Raw genomic sequence first — 15,432 nt, 5'->3', positions numbered from 1 at the left:
GGCGGCAACGCAGGCCAAAATAACAAGTCAAAACGTTGCACACACTCGGTATCTATGTACTGCCAAAAATTGCCAAGGGGTACTCTAAAATATACTTTCACCTTGGAAAGATTTAGGGTATAAAAGAGGTGAATGACTGCATGGCTAATATTTTATGATTTTGGCAATGCAAGAGAAGATAGCTGTTTTAGACTGGTATATGAAAGTAGGTTCAATTATGCCTACGAGCGTGCAAAACATAGGAACAACACATATTTACATGAATGAAAGGGACAAATTAATGAATCTGGATAACATTTTTAAAAACAATGTACTATGAAGCTGGAAGATATTTAACCGTAGAGTGAGGAAAGGTTCATGGTTTAAGCATGGTCATTTGAGCATTCGTGACATTCTATGGATTACAAGAAGCACTGTATATATCGCATTGGGTAAACACAGACGGCAAATGAGAAATTCGTACTGAGTGATTTTCATGGCCTCCATTAGCAAAACAGCATCAAGATTATTACCAAGCTGCCATATCACTCAAATGCTTTTAATATGGCACCAGAAAGCTTATCTTTCTCACAGGATTTTCACCACATGAATTTTGAAAGATACGACTCTAGAAGACATTGAGTTATATCTCTTTGTTTCTCGATACAATCTTTACATTCTTTCCACATTTTGAACCTGTTGCTGAATCAACAAAACAATTCTTTCCTCGTTTTGGACCTGTTGCTGAATCAACAAAGCAATGTGTGATGCACAGTTAAATGGCTGTAACAAATCTTTTCAAGCTCATCTGTTTTATAGGTTTGCTAACAATCTGAATACATTTTCAATCCTTCCAATAAGTGGTCTACAGTGTGTTTGCTTCCCGATTTGGAACCTGAACAAGACAGTACTTGTCACTTTCATGGCATAACACGCAGAATATTTACAATTGTGGAAGTACCCAGTCAGCGTTGTTTATTCAAAGTGCGAACAAACTGTTGGGATTTATTTTAGGTATATTATTGCAATGAACATCTGTTATTATTTATTTATCAAATAGTGAAATTAGCCTTTTGTTTGGCTACTATGTTTTATATTATTTGGCGATTTATCACGGAGGCCATGAAAATCAAGTAGTATCGAGAAATTTTATATTTTTGTACAGTACTGTCATTTTGTGCCTGTTTCCACAGAGTGTTTACTGGAACTATAAGGTGAATGAAAACCTTCACAAAAACGCACTTAATTGACGATTTTTGAAATCATGCCATGCTCTGGGCTAAAACATAGCATCGATATTTGATACATTTCAAAATTGAAGCAATTTTTCATTTAGATTCTATACTCAGAAGACTGATTTATTACATTTCACAGATAAACAATATTTGTTAAGATAACAGCTTACCTTTCAGAAAGTTTTTGAAAATTAAGTGAGATTATACTGGAAAAATTTTAACTGAAATTATGATAAGTAGCAGGCATTTAATACCTACATAAATGCACTCTACATGTTATTTTAAGGAAGCACATCCGCAGAGAACCCGGTAAATGTAAACATCGCCAACTTTGCCGATAATAGTTCAAACCTGGTAACCTAGCTAATTCATCCTATTCGCTTGTGCGAAGGTTATCGTTGTTCGCATTTGGAGATTTATATTATTCTTCTCTTATTTATTGTTATTTTTTCTGAATTTTTTAACAACGAATAGATAGAAATATTTTCGCATAATTAAAGAAGTTTTCGTCGAAAGATGCCGGTTCTCGGCTCGTCAATTCAGGATCAAAGGAAGAAAATATGGCGGGAGAGGTGAATGCTAATTTGTAACATGCTGTTCACGTTATGTTCTTAATTATTAACAGTTGTAAGCACGCAGAACCATGAGGTTTCCAAATCCTAAAATAATTTTAAAATGTATAAAGTTCTAGTTTTATTAACTTAACAATGCTACTGAAGAAAATTTCATGACTGTTGAAGGTTATTTGTATTGTGAAATATATCATGAAAAAGACAGGTATTTGTTGCAACGTAAAATGCTTTAAGCTGTATGCAAATAACTTGGAAAAAAAAAAATACTGAAAACCTATGTAAAATGGATGTATTAAAGGTCATGCATTCATTAATTTATTACATGGGCATGGCTCTTACCGAAATACATCAATCAACAGGCCAAGTAGTTAATAATGAAAAATGACACTTGTAAAAGAAATATTAGTATTCTATATGAATTAGAGAAAATACATATAAGTATAACGTAAACGTAAGTATAAGAATACTAATTTTTATTTTTTAAATGAATTTCTATTTCCCGTTATGCTTAATACACTGTTTTCTGTGCTAACTTGAATTTAATACAAATTTATTTTCGTATATCACGTTTAACCTGTTAGTTTTACATCTACACACTTATTATCTGTGAATTTTTACTACCATTGTCTGCTAACTTGAATTTACATACACTAAAAACCACGTTTACGGCTCGGCTCATTGGAGCTTGGCGAGTAAAAATGCAACGGCGCCAACGGGTTCTCTGCGGATGAAAACCCTATTTTACTTCTTGAATTTATGTAAAAATTTTACATTCATATATAAAAATTTCAAAGAAAGGAAGATTTTTAATACGATAATAAACTACTCCTAAATCCTACAATGCTCTGTACACATATACTTGCAACTACAATAAATGCAACCAAACTAACAGCATACTTGTAAATGTGGAGGAAGAATTTTTTCTGCCATAAACACCACACACACACATGAAAATGTAAACAATGCAGCCTTCTCAGTATTTTATTATGATCTATAATATTTCACAAATTACAGCTGCTACTAATATTTTGTTCCTATTTCATAATTAATACTTTTTACTTTTTTTCAGCAGTTTCACTGGGTAATGGCACTTCTTTTATAGAAGCAGATTCGGCACTGTATGCAGGAAATTGTTCCCAAGGGCCAACCAAGTCAAATTTGCGGAATTCTTGAGTTAATTCCAAAGGTTCTACTACAACGCGTTTAACTTCATCATCATATCTCACTTCCACATAGCCACTCAAAGGGAAATCTTTCCTGAAGGGATGACCTTCAAAACCATAATCTGTCAAAATCCTTCTCAAATCAGGGTGATTACTAAAATATACGCCAAACATATCCCATATTTCACGTTCATACCAATTAGCAGCTTTGTAAACTTCACATGCAGAATCAATTGGGGTTAATTCATCGGTATACGTTTTCACTCTGATACGCGCATTGTATCTCAAACTTAACAGATTGTACACTATTTCAAATCTGTATTCTCTTGTGGGTACATCAACTCCAGCAATATCAACAAGCGATTCAAATTGTGCAAGATGGTGATCTTTTAGAAACGTTAACACAGGAATGACACCCTCAGGTGCAATCATGACTTCTAATTCATCTCCATTTGCAATCTGCACTTTTTGGACATATTTAGGCAAACATTCAGCTACAAAAATGCCATATTCACTCAACTGTGATGTCTTCAATTCATCTGTTGGCCTAATTGTGGGTTTTGTTTCCGTTTTGTTTGCCTCTGAAGCAAAAGCAGCTTTGGTTGTTGATAACATCCATCGTTTATCTTTTAAAAACAGTGATGTTTTTAAATATCTCATGGGTCGAATGCATCGAACAAAGGAAGAAAACATGTTAAATATAATATAATTCAGAGGTTAAAGTATTAACTATTCACCAATGACAAAAGACAGACAGACAGAATAAACAGATGTCCTATTTTGCACTCACTGAGTCTTTCCGCCCGCAGGGCGAAAAATCAAGCGTAGAAGAACATTTTGTCTGAGAGATGCGATAATTTTGCTTCAATCAATCATTTTTTACAGATTTTTCACTTTGTTAATGTGAAATATTTTGTCTGCATTTAATATTAATTCATTTAACGAGTTTTTATACACTCACAAGTTCTCAGATTAAAAAGAAAGCTAAGCTATTTTTTTTATGTTGTTTGTCTTGAGAGTCTTGTGCTTACAAAAACTGTTATAGGTTTGGCAACAATTGATATGTTTACGAAATTCAGCGCCTTGTCATGTGCACAGGGCAGTCGCGAAGCTTGATGATTGCTTAGCGTGATGGCTTAAAATTACCGAATATTTCGCAGAGTGAGAGAATAAATATCAAAGCCTGCAATGGCAAAATTTTTATATAGAGAGTTCTGCAATCATGTTTATTTAGGGCAATGGGAGTTGGCTCGAGCTTGTGCTATAGCTTTAATAAAGAATGATACTCATGGAAATAATGAAAAGGAACTATTGCTTTCAACGCTGAAAAATCTTGCGAAGGATCCTTTTTTAGCTAGGTAAATCGAAAGTACAATAAAAGTTCTGTGTTAAAACTTAAAGAAACTACTGGGTTTTTTATTAGTGCAATTTTTAATATGAGAAATTGTATTTTGTGCTCATAAATTGATGCTATATGTGTGATTTTTAGCATTATTTTCAATTAAATGTATGGGTTTAAAGTTTTTTTTTTCTTTTCATTTTTAGTAGGTTGGTTCTGAAAGTTTCGTTTTCATTTATAACTAATGAGGAATAAATCAAAAACTATAAACAAACTGTTAACTTCCTTTTGTAGTTAAATTAATCACTCCTAAAATGGTTGTAAAAGACAAACATTTATTTAAAGATAAATCTTAATAAACTACACGTAACGTAATCGTAAACGTACATAACATAACAAACGTACTTACTGCATCGTACCATTGAACATTTAAAGCGTACATCATCTCAAAGTATATTTTTAAAATTATAAATAGAACGACATCCAGAAATTAGCTGTTGTCATTTCTCAATAGATATTTTGTCTAATAACAATTAAATAATTTACACTTGTGCTTACAAAACTAAGGGCAAAATCCTAGAAGAGCCCACACCCTTGGCTACAAACTGGGAAAGTGCACACTGCTTTACGCATTTCTCAAAATTGCCATTTTGAAAATTACAAGTCAAAGAATTGCACAAACTCGGTATCCATGTACACATTGACCTATTTTCACTTAAAAAAACATCAGAGAATTTCAAAAACTTGGCACTGCACACTCCCTTGACTTTGTCCATGTACACATCGATACGCACCATAACCAAAATCATTCGCACCAAGGGTGTGGGCTCTGCTAGGATTCAACCCAAACTAAGAGAAAAATGAATATGTATTAAAGTATATTATGCAAAATTTTGCTGTGCTGTGTTTTTTATAGAATATGCAGTGGTATCTTTATATTTGATACATCTGTGTACACCATTAATTTGTTCCAGATCCTTGGATGTATACAAAACACAAAATCGTAGGTAAGGTTTTCAGTGACTGGAGACAGCTGAAGATTTGGTAACCCTTGGGGACAGATGTCTCCCCTTCTTCTCTTAGCTATGCGGTTGACAAAATAAACTTTCCAAATAGAAAGTAAAGGGAGAATAATCAAGCTGTTCTTATAAATAATTCTATTGTTGCTGTTATAACACTGTTTACTGTACTAAAATACAGTGGGTGAAATACATATATGGTATGACTAAATAAAACACTGCACATGATATCATTCATAAATTTTCTGTTATTCAGGTAAAAAGCAGTTTTGAAACAAAGGTATGGCATACAAGAGCTAAGTTCTAGATATGCATCCCATCTTCATACTTTTCAACAATCTCTACAACTTTTCAACAACCTTTATGGTGATCCTAACAATTTTCTTGGCTTCTTCATATCTTTTTTTGTTCTCATCAGCTTTCCTAAAACTGTTTATGAAGGAATTTACAAAAAATTTGGGCAGAAAAATATCGCAAGAAATTAAATTGCAAACAAATTCAAATTCATTAAAAATTCAAGTTATAGCACAGGTTGTTTACTGAGTAGTAGTATCAGGCCTACTTATGCTCAAGGGCAGTTATAACATTGTCTCGAAAATGGAAACAAGTGTATTGCACACAGGTATGACTTGTCAAATTCAAGTCATATTCCAGATAAATATGATATATCACTTGTCGCCAAACTTGACTTCTGAGCTACCATACCGTTTTTAAATCCTACTGTGAGCTACCCAAAAGAACTACCAAGCTTTTTTAAAAATCTTATATTTGTTTATTGCTTGTAAACTTACATTTCTAGTAAATTTGAAATCAATTTTAATTAAAATGTATATAACAAAACGAAATTGAAATTGAATTGTAAATAAGAAAGAAAGGAACTACTCTTATATGCACCCTCAAATCGACAAATTTGTAGCCAAACATTTTTGCCGAAAATTCCACAGTGCCATATTACTATCTTTTTTTTGGTCTACATTTCGAACTGTAAGCCTAAAATGTCTCCAAAAACGTGGTTTTCACATGTGCAAAAACCATGTTTTGAACACACAATTTAAACTAAAAATCTGAAACAAAAACAAAAAATTTAGATAGCAAAAGCATAAAGTTTCTAACTAAAAATATTTGACAAGAATCCATGTACACAGCGATGTGTTTTAACTTGAAAAAAAATCTGCGAATTGCACAATCTAGGCAGCAAAAGAATCTATGAACTACGCACACATCGCTTTAACCTTTTCGTGATGGCGCACCTTTTTTTAAGACGCTCATGCGGGGCGGAAGGGAATCGAAGGCAGTCACCATACAGGACGGAGGTTTTGCATCGCTAAGGCTAATTTTATAAAAAAAAATCAGAAAAAAAAAGTTTCACTTCTAGCCTCGTAATTTTTGGTATCATTTTAGATTATTACATGAGCTCCTATATATGTTAAAATTAGCACTTAATGTTTTTTTCTTTATTTTACATGAAAATATACTTAAAAATTTCCTTATCTAGTAAAATAATTTTTGGAAGCACTATTCAAATTATTAAAAAGTTTTAATTGATAAAATCCATCAATACAGTCTAAAATTAATAAAACAATGCAATAAAGTCTATTTACAGTAAGAAGTAATAAAATTTAAAATGAAGACTGAGTGTGGTAAATCTCGAAGCACAGAGAAGTATCACTTTTAGAAAAAGTATCACTTTTTAAATCTTTAGAAAAAGAATCGTCACTGTCATCTGCATTAGTAAATGGTTCATTTACCATACGAGGGTATTCTTCCTCTGATAAATAGCGCCTTCGCGCCATAATAGACTAGAGGTGACACTTCCCAAAATAAAAAGAGAAAAAACGGGAATATATCTGAAGTCAATGCAAAACTGACTGGGCTGTCTAGTAACCCTAAAAGACTGTATATAGTAGAGGAAAAAATAGAATTAAAAAAGGAATTGGATATAAATCAAGAACGCAAGTATTTATATTAGCACGCAGCGATTTAAAGAGCCCACCTCTGTTTACGCTTTCGCTTCCCCACCCCACCTTTGCAACAGTTGATGAGTAAAATACCAAAGTCAGACAGAATATATCAAACTCAAGGTCAGGAACCTAAAACTGTGTTCATTTCAAAAGTAATGAACATAGAATGCCATCTAGTGGCCTTCAGAAAAACGTTCCAGCTTAAAATGCGTATACGCATCACCCGTCCTCTGAATGCAGTCTCTAGCGATGCCTGGATGGGACGCCCGGCTGTAAGAGACGTTCTTAGGGAATGTGTATATGGGACACCCGTCCTGAAAGGGTTAATAAATTAACATAACAATAAATTTCAAAGAATACCATGTACACAGCGTTTTGTTTCAACTTTAAAAAGTAAATTACACAATCTAGGCACTATGCGCTAATCAACAAAATAAACTAAAATAAATTTAGTGACAGAAATTCATACTAAAAGAACAGTGAACATAATATTCTACAAAATAAGAACAAGAATAAAATAAAATGCACTTAAATAAATGCTTTTGCAAACAGCAGAAATACCAATTTCATGCCACCATAATCACTATCGCATTATAATAATACATAATCACTATCATATTTATATGACAGCCAGACACACTATCTAGAAAATTCATACTAGGGTTCACAAATAAATGTTCAAAACTTTCTTTTCCTAAATCCTTGTAAAATTTCCAGGCATCCAAAAAAAATAGTTGTACAAGGCTCAATCCACTCTTTAATACACTGCATCAACGTTTCTTTACTTCTATCATGCACAGCCACTAAAAATAATCTCCCAGAACCTCTTTCAACCACGTCTCTCATTGCAACATAGGCCATTTCAGAACATGCACGACATGAACCAACGACCAATTAAAACAATCCAGCAAAGGAGTATTAAACGTCAAAAGGGTTGCCATACAACACGCAATTGTGCCAAACACCAGCGCAGAACACATATCACCACATTTAGTGATCTTAGGGCGCATATATGAGTAGAGCCGAAAGAAACTGAAGCATACACGTCAACTTATTTTCACTTAAAAAAAATCCAAGGAATTGCACAAACTTGCACTGTGTACTACCTTCACTTTGCCCATATACACATCGATATATTTTCACGTAAAAATTCAAAAGAGCACCCAATTCTACAATACAGGCAAACAAAAAATACATAATCTCAATAAATTACATTTTAAACCAGACAATCGAATAACGTAAAAAAGGAAAAATATGTTATACTTTTAAGCACTACAAAAAGCAAATATGCACTTACCCTATTTAGAAGTTCCTTTGTCTTTAGTCTGTGGCACAAAAATTTGTTAACAGCATCCAAAAATTTCCTAAAATTATCTGAACTCGAATCTGTGTATTAGCGGCGCCACATCTGAACCTTTCTTCCTACAAACCCATTCAAATCCATCTAAACGGTTTTTATGTTCAACTAGATGCAGTGTCTAATGTCTTTACTAAGTAAACCTTCGTTTACACAGTCAAATAATGCTCTTTTCCCCTTTCATTCCGAATCATGCAGAAACTTTAAATTAATCTCACTACATTCAGCCATTCTACCGTCTAAACAATGAAACCAACACACACCACAAAAGTGCTTACAGAACATCCCATGATTAAAAATTTTCCAGAATCATGCATCCAATTACATCACAATAGGGTTTTCATAACATTCAACTACTCAGGCTACCATAAATGAAACAACTTTGCCATAATGCAAGGGGTACCTTAAAGTGTACTCTAACCAGTAAATGATATTGAATTTTTACTTTGTTATTTAAAAGCATTTTTATTATAATTTAATATTGTAAATTATTTGTAATTGTTTTAATTTTTTTATTTTAGATCTGCATGGGGGACTTTACCATCTCCAAGCTACATAAACTTTTTGTCATGTCAGTTATTGTTGGATTTAGGATATACAGTAAGACTGAATAATTCTTATTGTTTTCATATTAGTAATATAAATATTTTTTCTTTGAAATAGGATATCCAAAACAGATATACTTCATTCAGATATGCAAAACATTAAGATCCAGTGTGACATTATTCAGATTTTTAAAATTATATTGATATATTTAATCTTCCAAAAGAAGTCTGTATGAAAAATAATAATTAATACAATATCTTACATCCAGAGGTCCAGTATCTGGAATAATGTAAAATCCAGTCCACCAGCAATCTTTTTTTTTTTTTTAAAGAAATTTTTTAAAAATCTTTTTTTACTCAGGTGCATTTGATGCTTTTTTCTTAATATATAACATGTCCCAATTCTTAACACGTCGACTGCCCAACATGAGATAACTCATATTAGCGCTTTTCTTCAGGATGTCCAATACAAGTCATCTCGTAGTTTTTTGACTTGCCACTTTTGCGTTGCTACAAGTTAGTTATTTGTTTATTGCTTGTTTTAACTGTACTGAAGCGACAAGTTGAAGCATGTCTGTATGAATCAGCTCGTAGTGGGCTTCTGCGAAGCGTAATTTATAGTGAAGAGTAATTCGAAGAGTAACAAAGAGTCTCGATATTCGTAGTTCTCGTAGTAGGCTAACAAAACAAGACTATGAGATAATTCGTAGGACACTTTTTCGTACCCCCCCAAAAAAAAATACCGTAAACTTTTTAAAGTACTTTTCTATTTTGCCGGTGCTGGCGATAAAGTCGCCAAAAATGGTAGAACCAATACCAAACAGAATATCATCTCTGGTAACCTTTTACGCCTAAGTCGCAGCCATTCCTTATCAGATTGATTGCTTCTTCCACTACTTTCATACAATTACACAGAATTTTTACCAGATAGTTAAATTTTATGCCCTAAGGCCATTCACGGTAATTACGTCAATTAGGATGCAATCGCACTGCTCACCCGAAGGTGAAAATATAGAAAAGGCAAAGTCAAGGGTTAAATTCATCAAATCTAATAAGAATGGCCTAGCGAGGTAAAGTACTGTGGTTTTACATAATTTCTGAGTAAGCTATTCGTACGAATTGAAATGATTCTTGCATTTAAACTTGTATTCCGTATTAAGATTTAACTTGAAATGAATGTAGATAATTACTGAGAGAAGTAGATTTTTGTAGCACAGTTTATGCGAGATGAGATCTCTGGAAGTCACATGATATAAACCGGTAAATCAGGATGTTGTACCATGAAAGCATAGTGAATTCTTAAACTAATGTCTTTTCACAAAATTTTAAACGATATTAAAATGTTTATGCCTTCAAAATAAAAAATTCTTAGAACTAACATTTGTTAAATTTTTTTGATGTGTATACTGTGTGTTCTCGCCAATAAAGTCTGCTTGGCGAGATTTGAGCTGGCGAAACGGAAAAGTACCCTTTTTAATGATTGTTACGAATTAGTGTTTTTAATAGTAAAATACGATTAAATCCATTTGGCTTTTCGCACCAGAATCCGGAAAGGGCCATGGCAGTCAACGTACAACCAAATTATTACCATTATTCAGAATATTTCTCTCTTCAATTTTTTAAGTAGAGATTTAGTTTTTGATGTTGCTCACAGTAATATTTATAATAATCTTCTCAGATATTATTCTGCATTTTCTGGATTTAGCTCTGAACTGCTTTCAAAATTGGAAATTATTTTTGTAATATGGAATTTCTGTGTTTCACACTAAGTAGGAAAAAACTCACTTGATTATTAAATAAAACTGCAGGTATTAAAGTTGGCTACTAGATTCAGATATAATATATTCACTATGCTAACTAAGGATCCTCTGTCTCCCAAAATACCTTATGGACTCTATAATAAATGCATATTATTTACATTCATTTAAATTAATTTATTAACTTACAAAAATGTATTATGTTGCATTATCTATGCATTTAAATAAATGAAAAAAATAAAAGCATGTGAATTAACAACAGACTTAATTTCATTTAGCTTAAGAAGAACAAGTCATCTGAATAATTGTAATATCCAGAGTCTGAAATTGGAATTTTATTGGGTAAAAGTATAGTTTATACCCCTTGGCGGTATGTGGATACCGATTTTGTGCAATTCTTTGACTTGTTATTTTGGCTTGCGAAGCCCGAAGCCAAAATAACAAGACAAACAATTGCACAAAGTCAGTATCCATGTATACATCGACTTATTTTCACTTAAAAAAAAATCCCCGAATTGCACAAAAATGGCATTACGCACTCCTTTGACTTTGTCCATGTACACGTCGACCTATTTTCACTTTAAAAAAAATCCCCGAAATGCACAAAAATGGCATTGCGCACTCTTTTAACTTTATCCATGTACACGTCGACTATTTTCACTTTAAAAAAAATCCCAGAATTGCACAAACTTGCATTGTGCACTTTCTTTACTTTGTCCATGTACACATTGATATACAGTGAAACCTCGTTACAACAATATTTTAGGGACCATATAAATATATTGTTGTAGAGAGGCATATTGTTATATTGAGGGCCCACATATTTTGAGCATTTAATAAGAGTTTTTTTTTATTATTATTAGCTTAAGGTGCATAACATACTACTTTTAAGTCTATATTTAGAAGAAATTAATTTGTAAAATACTAATAATAGTGGTTTAAATACTAAATAAATAAATAAATAAGATAAATTCAGGAAATAAGCACAGAAATATTCACATACCTGAAAACACTTTTTATTGAAAATAATCCAATATTTTTGTTTGTTTATTGATTTTTTTAACTGTTAAGTTCACAATACTGTATGCATTGAGTCTAGTGCACGAAAATGTTCTTCATTTGTCGACGGAAGGCTTGAAAAAAATGTCCGTAGAGAATTCACAGATTGAAGAGCTTACAATAAGGACTGCGATAGACCTGTATTATCATCATCATCAATATCATCATCATATTCATCATTGTTTCCTATCTCATCAGTAATTTCAGAGAGAATATCTTCATCAGTAACTCCTGTGAAAACCATAAGATCATCATCTGCTGTTAAATAGTCTTCTATACTAATTCCAAACTTTTTACCTCTTGTTTCCTCAAGTTGGGATACGGATTTTTTGATGTGCTAAACACATTCTTGATCATCTGAGAGATCATTGTCTATGGAATTTTCATCATTATCAGATTTCTTATCTTCCATAACACAAAGACCGGCCTTCTTCCAGCAATTCCGAATGGTTTTTTCTGTTACTTCCCACCAACTTCCAGCAGTATTGTCACACGCTTCCTTGACATTTACAGCTTTGAAAGGGTCTTCTACTTTATTTTCAAAGTTTACAAGTATGGAGTCCACCAACCGTTTTCTGTAATATTCTTTGAAGCACTTAATTATGCCCATATCAAGAGGCTGTAAAATTGAAGTGCAATTGGCAGGGAAAAAAGCAATTTCGATATTTTGTAGCTTTGGAAATGACGTGTGAGCACTTCAGTTATCTATCAACAAAACGATTTTTTTCTTTCTCTTCTTCATTTCATTGTCTAACTTCTGTAACCATTCGGAAAAAAAATTATACGTCATCCAAGCCTTCTTATGTGCTTTATACTCCACGGGAAGGCTTTTCACGTTCTTAAAGCACCTTGGATTTACCAATGACGGAGCACCTCAATGATTTACCAATGACGAGAGGTTGTATTCTATGCGTTCCTGTGCTATTTGTACACAGAAGAACAGTCAGTCTCTGCTTTGATTTCTTCCCTCCATAACACTTTTCACCCTTGAATGCCAATGTTCGATTGGGTAGGAGTTGGAAAAACAGCCCAGCTTCATCTGCATTATAAATGTCTTCTGGAGCATACTTTTCTAAGATTTCTTTCATCTTGTTTTGCCGCCATTCATTTGCGTCGTTTATCGGGGCTGACTTTTTCTCTCCGTGAACTTCTTGAAAAGTTATTCCATGACGATCTCGAAAACGCATTAACCAACCATTGCTAGCTTTGAAAGTTTCGTTCCCTAGCATTGCTGCAAATTTCCGTGCTTTTGCACTTAATAAAGGTCCATTTATTGGGACATTTGTTGCTCTCATCTCTTGAAACCATTTTAAAACAGCAGCATCAATGTTTTCATTTGTCGCAACTTTCAGTCGTTTTCGCTCTGGGTTAATTTCATTTGAAGTAACAGCATCTTCGATTTGCTTTCTCTTCTTTAGGAACGTTGCATCTGTAGATTGCGATAATCCATGTTTCTTAGCCGCATCAATCTGGTTCATTCCCTCATCAATATCATTGATAACATTCAGTTTATCTCGAAAAGATAGTTGCTTTCGCCCTGCCATCTTAGGGCAGGGCGTGTCAGGCTTGTCAATATCGCGTGAAAGAAAGAAAAGTTTAAACCAAATGTTTCATGTAGAACTCAAAATCGTTAAAGACTATAAAACAACCTTTGAACTCACTTTTCAGTACGTCACTTAACAACACCCCGCCTCCATCTCCCCCTGTTCCTCTAACAAAGGGCACTTGTTCTGTGACAAGGTGACCAGACAGGTCTAGATGTCCTTAAACCTTATCAGAATTCCAAAGCTTACTGGGAAATGAGACTAGGCATACATTTACACTTCACCCCCCCTCACCCACTTCAATTCCCAAAAGGGTGGTCTTCATCTGTTTTGAAATCTGAACAATAGCTATTTATTCAGGGATAAGTTGAATATCCACAATGAGTCTTAATAGACGGAAAAAATAACAAAAAAAAAAAAAAAAAAAAAAAAGCATTTGAAAATCAAAATATTATTATAAAGGGAGAAAATAATACTGAAATTTAGATTGAAAAAATCGTTTTACAGAGGTTTATTGTTCTAGAGAATATAGCAATATTGAGGGGAGATTAACATTAGTTTATATGCAAAATCACAGAGACCACAAAATATTATTGTAGTAGAGGGAGTTATTATTGTATCGGGTATCGTTGTAGCGAGAGTTAACGGTATTTTCACTTAAAAAGTCAAAGGAGCACAAAATTCTACAATATAGGCAAACAAAAAATACATAATCTCAATAAAATACATTTTAAACCAAACAATAAAATAATATAAAAAAGAAAAAACATGTTATACATTTAAGCACTACCAAAAGCAAATATTCACTTACCATTATTTTCGAGTTCGCTTCGTACACCCAGAGCCACGTAAGAATCAAAATATCAATCATACTCAAATGACTTTTTTCAAACCAGGTACTCTTTCTGATTGGAACGCTTCGCATAGTGACCATCTGAACCTTTCTTCCTACAAACCCATTCAAATCCATCTAAATGGTTTTTACGTTTGACTAGACGCATATCCTTCCTAGAGAACAGGTCACTTATAATGGCTCCTAAGTAAACCTTCATTTACACGCCAGTCAATTAAAGCTCTTTTCCCCTTTCACTCCAAATCGTACAGAAACTTCAAATTAATCTTACTACATTTGGTCATTCTACTGTCTAAAGAATCAAACCAATACACACCACAAAAACGCTTACAAAACATCCCATGATTCAAAATTTCCCAGAATCATGCACCCGATTACGTCACAATAGGGTTTCCATAACATTCAACTACTCAGGCCACGATAAATGAAACAACAACTTGGCGATAAATAAAACAACAACTTCGCCATAATACAAGGGGTACCTTAAAGTCTACTCTACCCTTTTATTGTACTGTGGAGAAAAAAAAAAAAAAAAAAGAAACAGTATAAATTTGAATCTAGAAGTTATTAGATAATTTTATATGTTATTTATGTTTTTTAGTTTACACCTTTTATATAATCAATTTAATTCAGCAAATTAATACATATATATTTTTGTTTGATTTGATTGAATAAAGGATGAAATTAAGATTTGGAGAAGAAGTGCTGATTTTAACATTTTGTTGGAAACATATTTCCGGAAACCAAGAGATGCACTCAGGGTAAAATTTATATCTGAATATTTAAAATCTACATTATTTTGCAAATTTGTAATAATTTGGAAAAGATACTTAGTCGTATATTCCATTAAAAAATTAATCCTTAAGATGCTATAATGATGTGTTAATATTCAAGTTATAATAATAAATTATGTACAATAATATATAAAAATGAAAAGTTAAATTATGAGTTTTTACAATGGTACTTTTGTCAATGTCTAAACAAGTTTGTGATATTAGTTTTATGTTATTTATAGCTTATTAGAAAACTTATTGAAGGCATATATTAAA

General features: G+C 32.8%; 2 protein-coding genes across 4 annotated transcripts in view; one reads left to right on the top strand and one right to left on the bottom strand.

The window, feature by feature from the left end:
• Positions 1 to 2,751: 2,751 nt before the first annotated feature.
• ND-30 (NADH:ubiquinone oxidoreductase core subunit S3) lies at positions 2,752 to 3,731 on the bottom strand. Its single transcript, XM_035378171.2, has one exon. The coding sequence runs from the start codon at positions 3,640 to 3,642 to the stop codon at positions 2,842 to 2,844; it is 801 nt and encodes a 266-aa protein (XP_035234062.1). The 5' UTR covers positions 3,643 to 3,731; the 3' UTR covers positions 2,752 to 2,841.
• A 293-nt stretch (positions 3,732 to 4,024) lies between these two features.
• Sptz (zinc finger FYVE-type containing 26 spastizin) overlaps positions 4,025 to 15,432 on the top strand; it is a 196,858-nt gene continuing 185,450 nt past the window's right edge. For all 3 annotated transcript variants that reach the window (XM_085823186.1, XM_085823187.1, XM_085823185.1), the window contains exons 1-3: positions 4,025 to 4,307; positions 9,147 to 9,225; positions 15,061 to 15,144. In XM_085823186.1, coding sequence (XP_085679312.1) covers positions 4,138 to 4,307; positions 9,147 to 9,225; positions 15,061 to 15,144 — 333 coding nt within the window. In that variant the 5' untranslated portion in view covers positions 4,025 to 4,137. The remainder of the gene's footprint in view (positions 4,308 to 9,146; positions 9,226 to 15,060; positions 15,145 to 15,432) is intronic.

The sequence above is a fragment of the Stegodyphus dumicola genome, chromosome 9 (genome assembly GCF_044657685.1).
Source record: "Stegodyphus dumicola isolate Sdum_Otavi_A_Nest chromosome 9, ASM4465768v1".
Lineage (NCBI taxonomy): Eukaryota > Metazoa > Arthropoda > Arachnida > Araneae > Eresidae > Stegodyphus > Stegodyphus dumicola.
The sequence above is the reverse complement of the archived record's forward strand: the minus strand, read 5'-3'. Positions and strand labels throughout refer to the sequence as shown.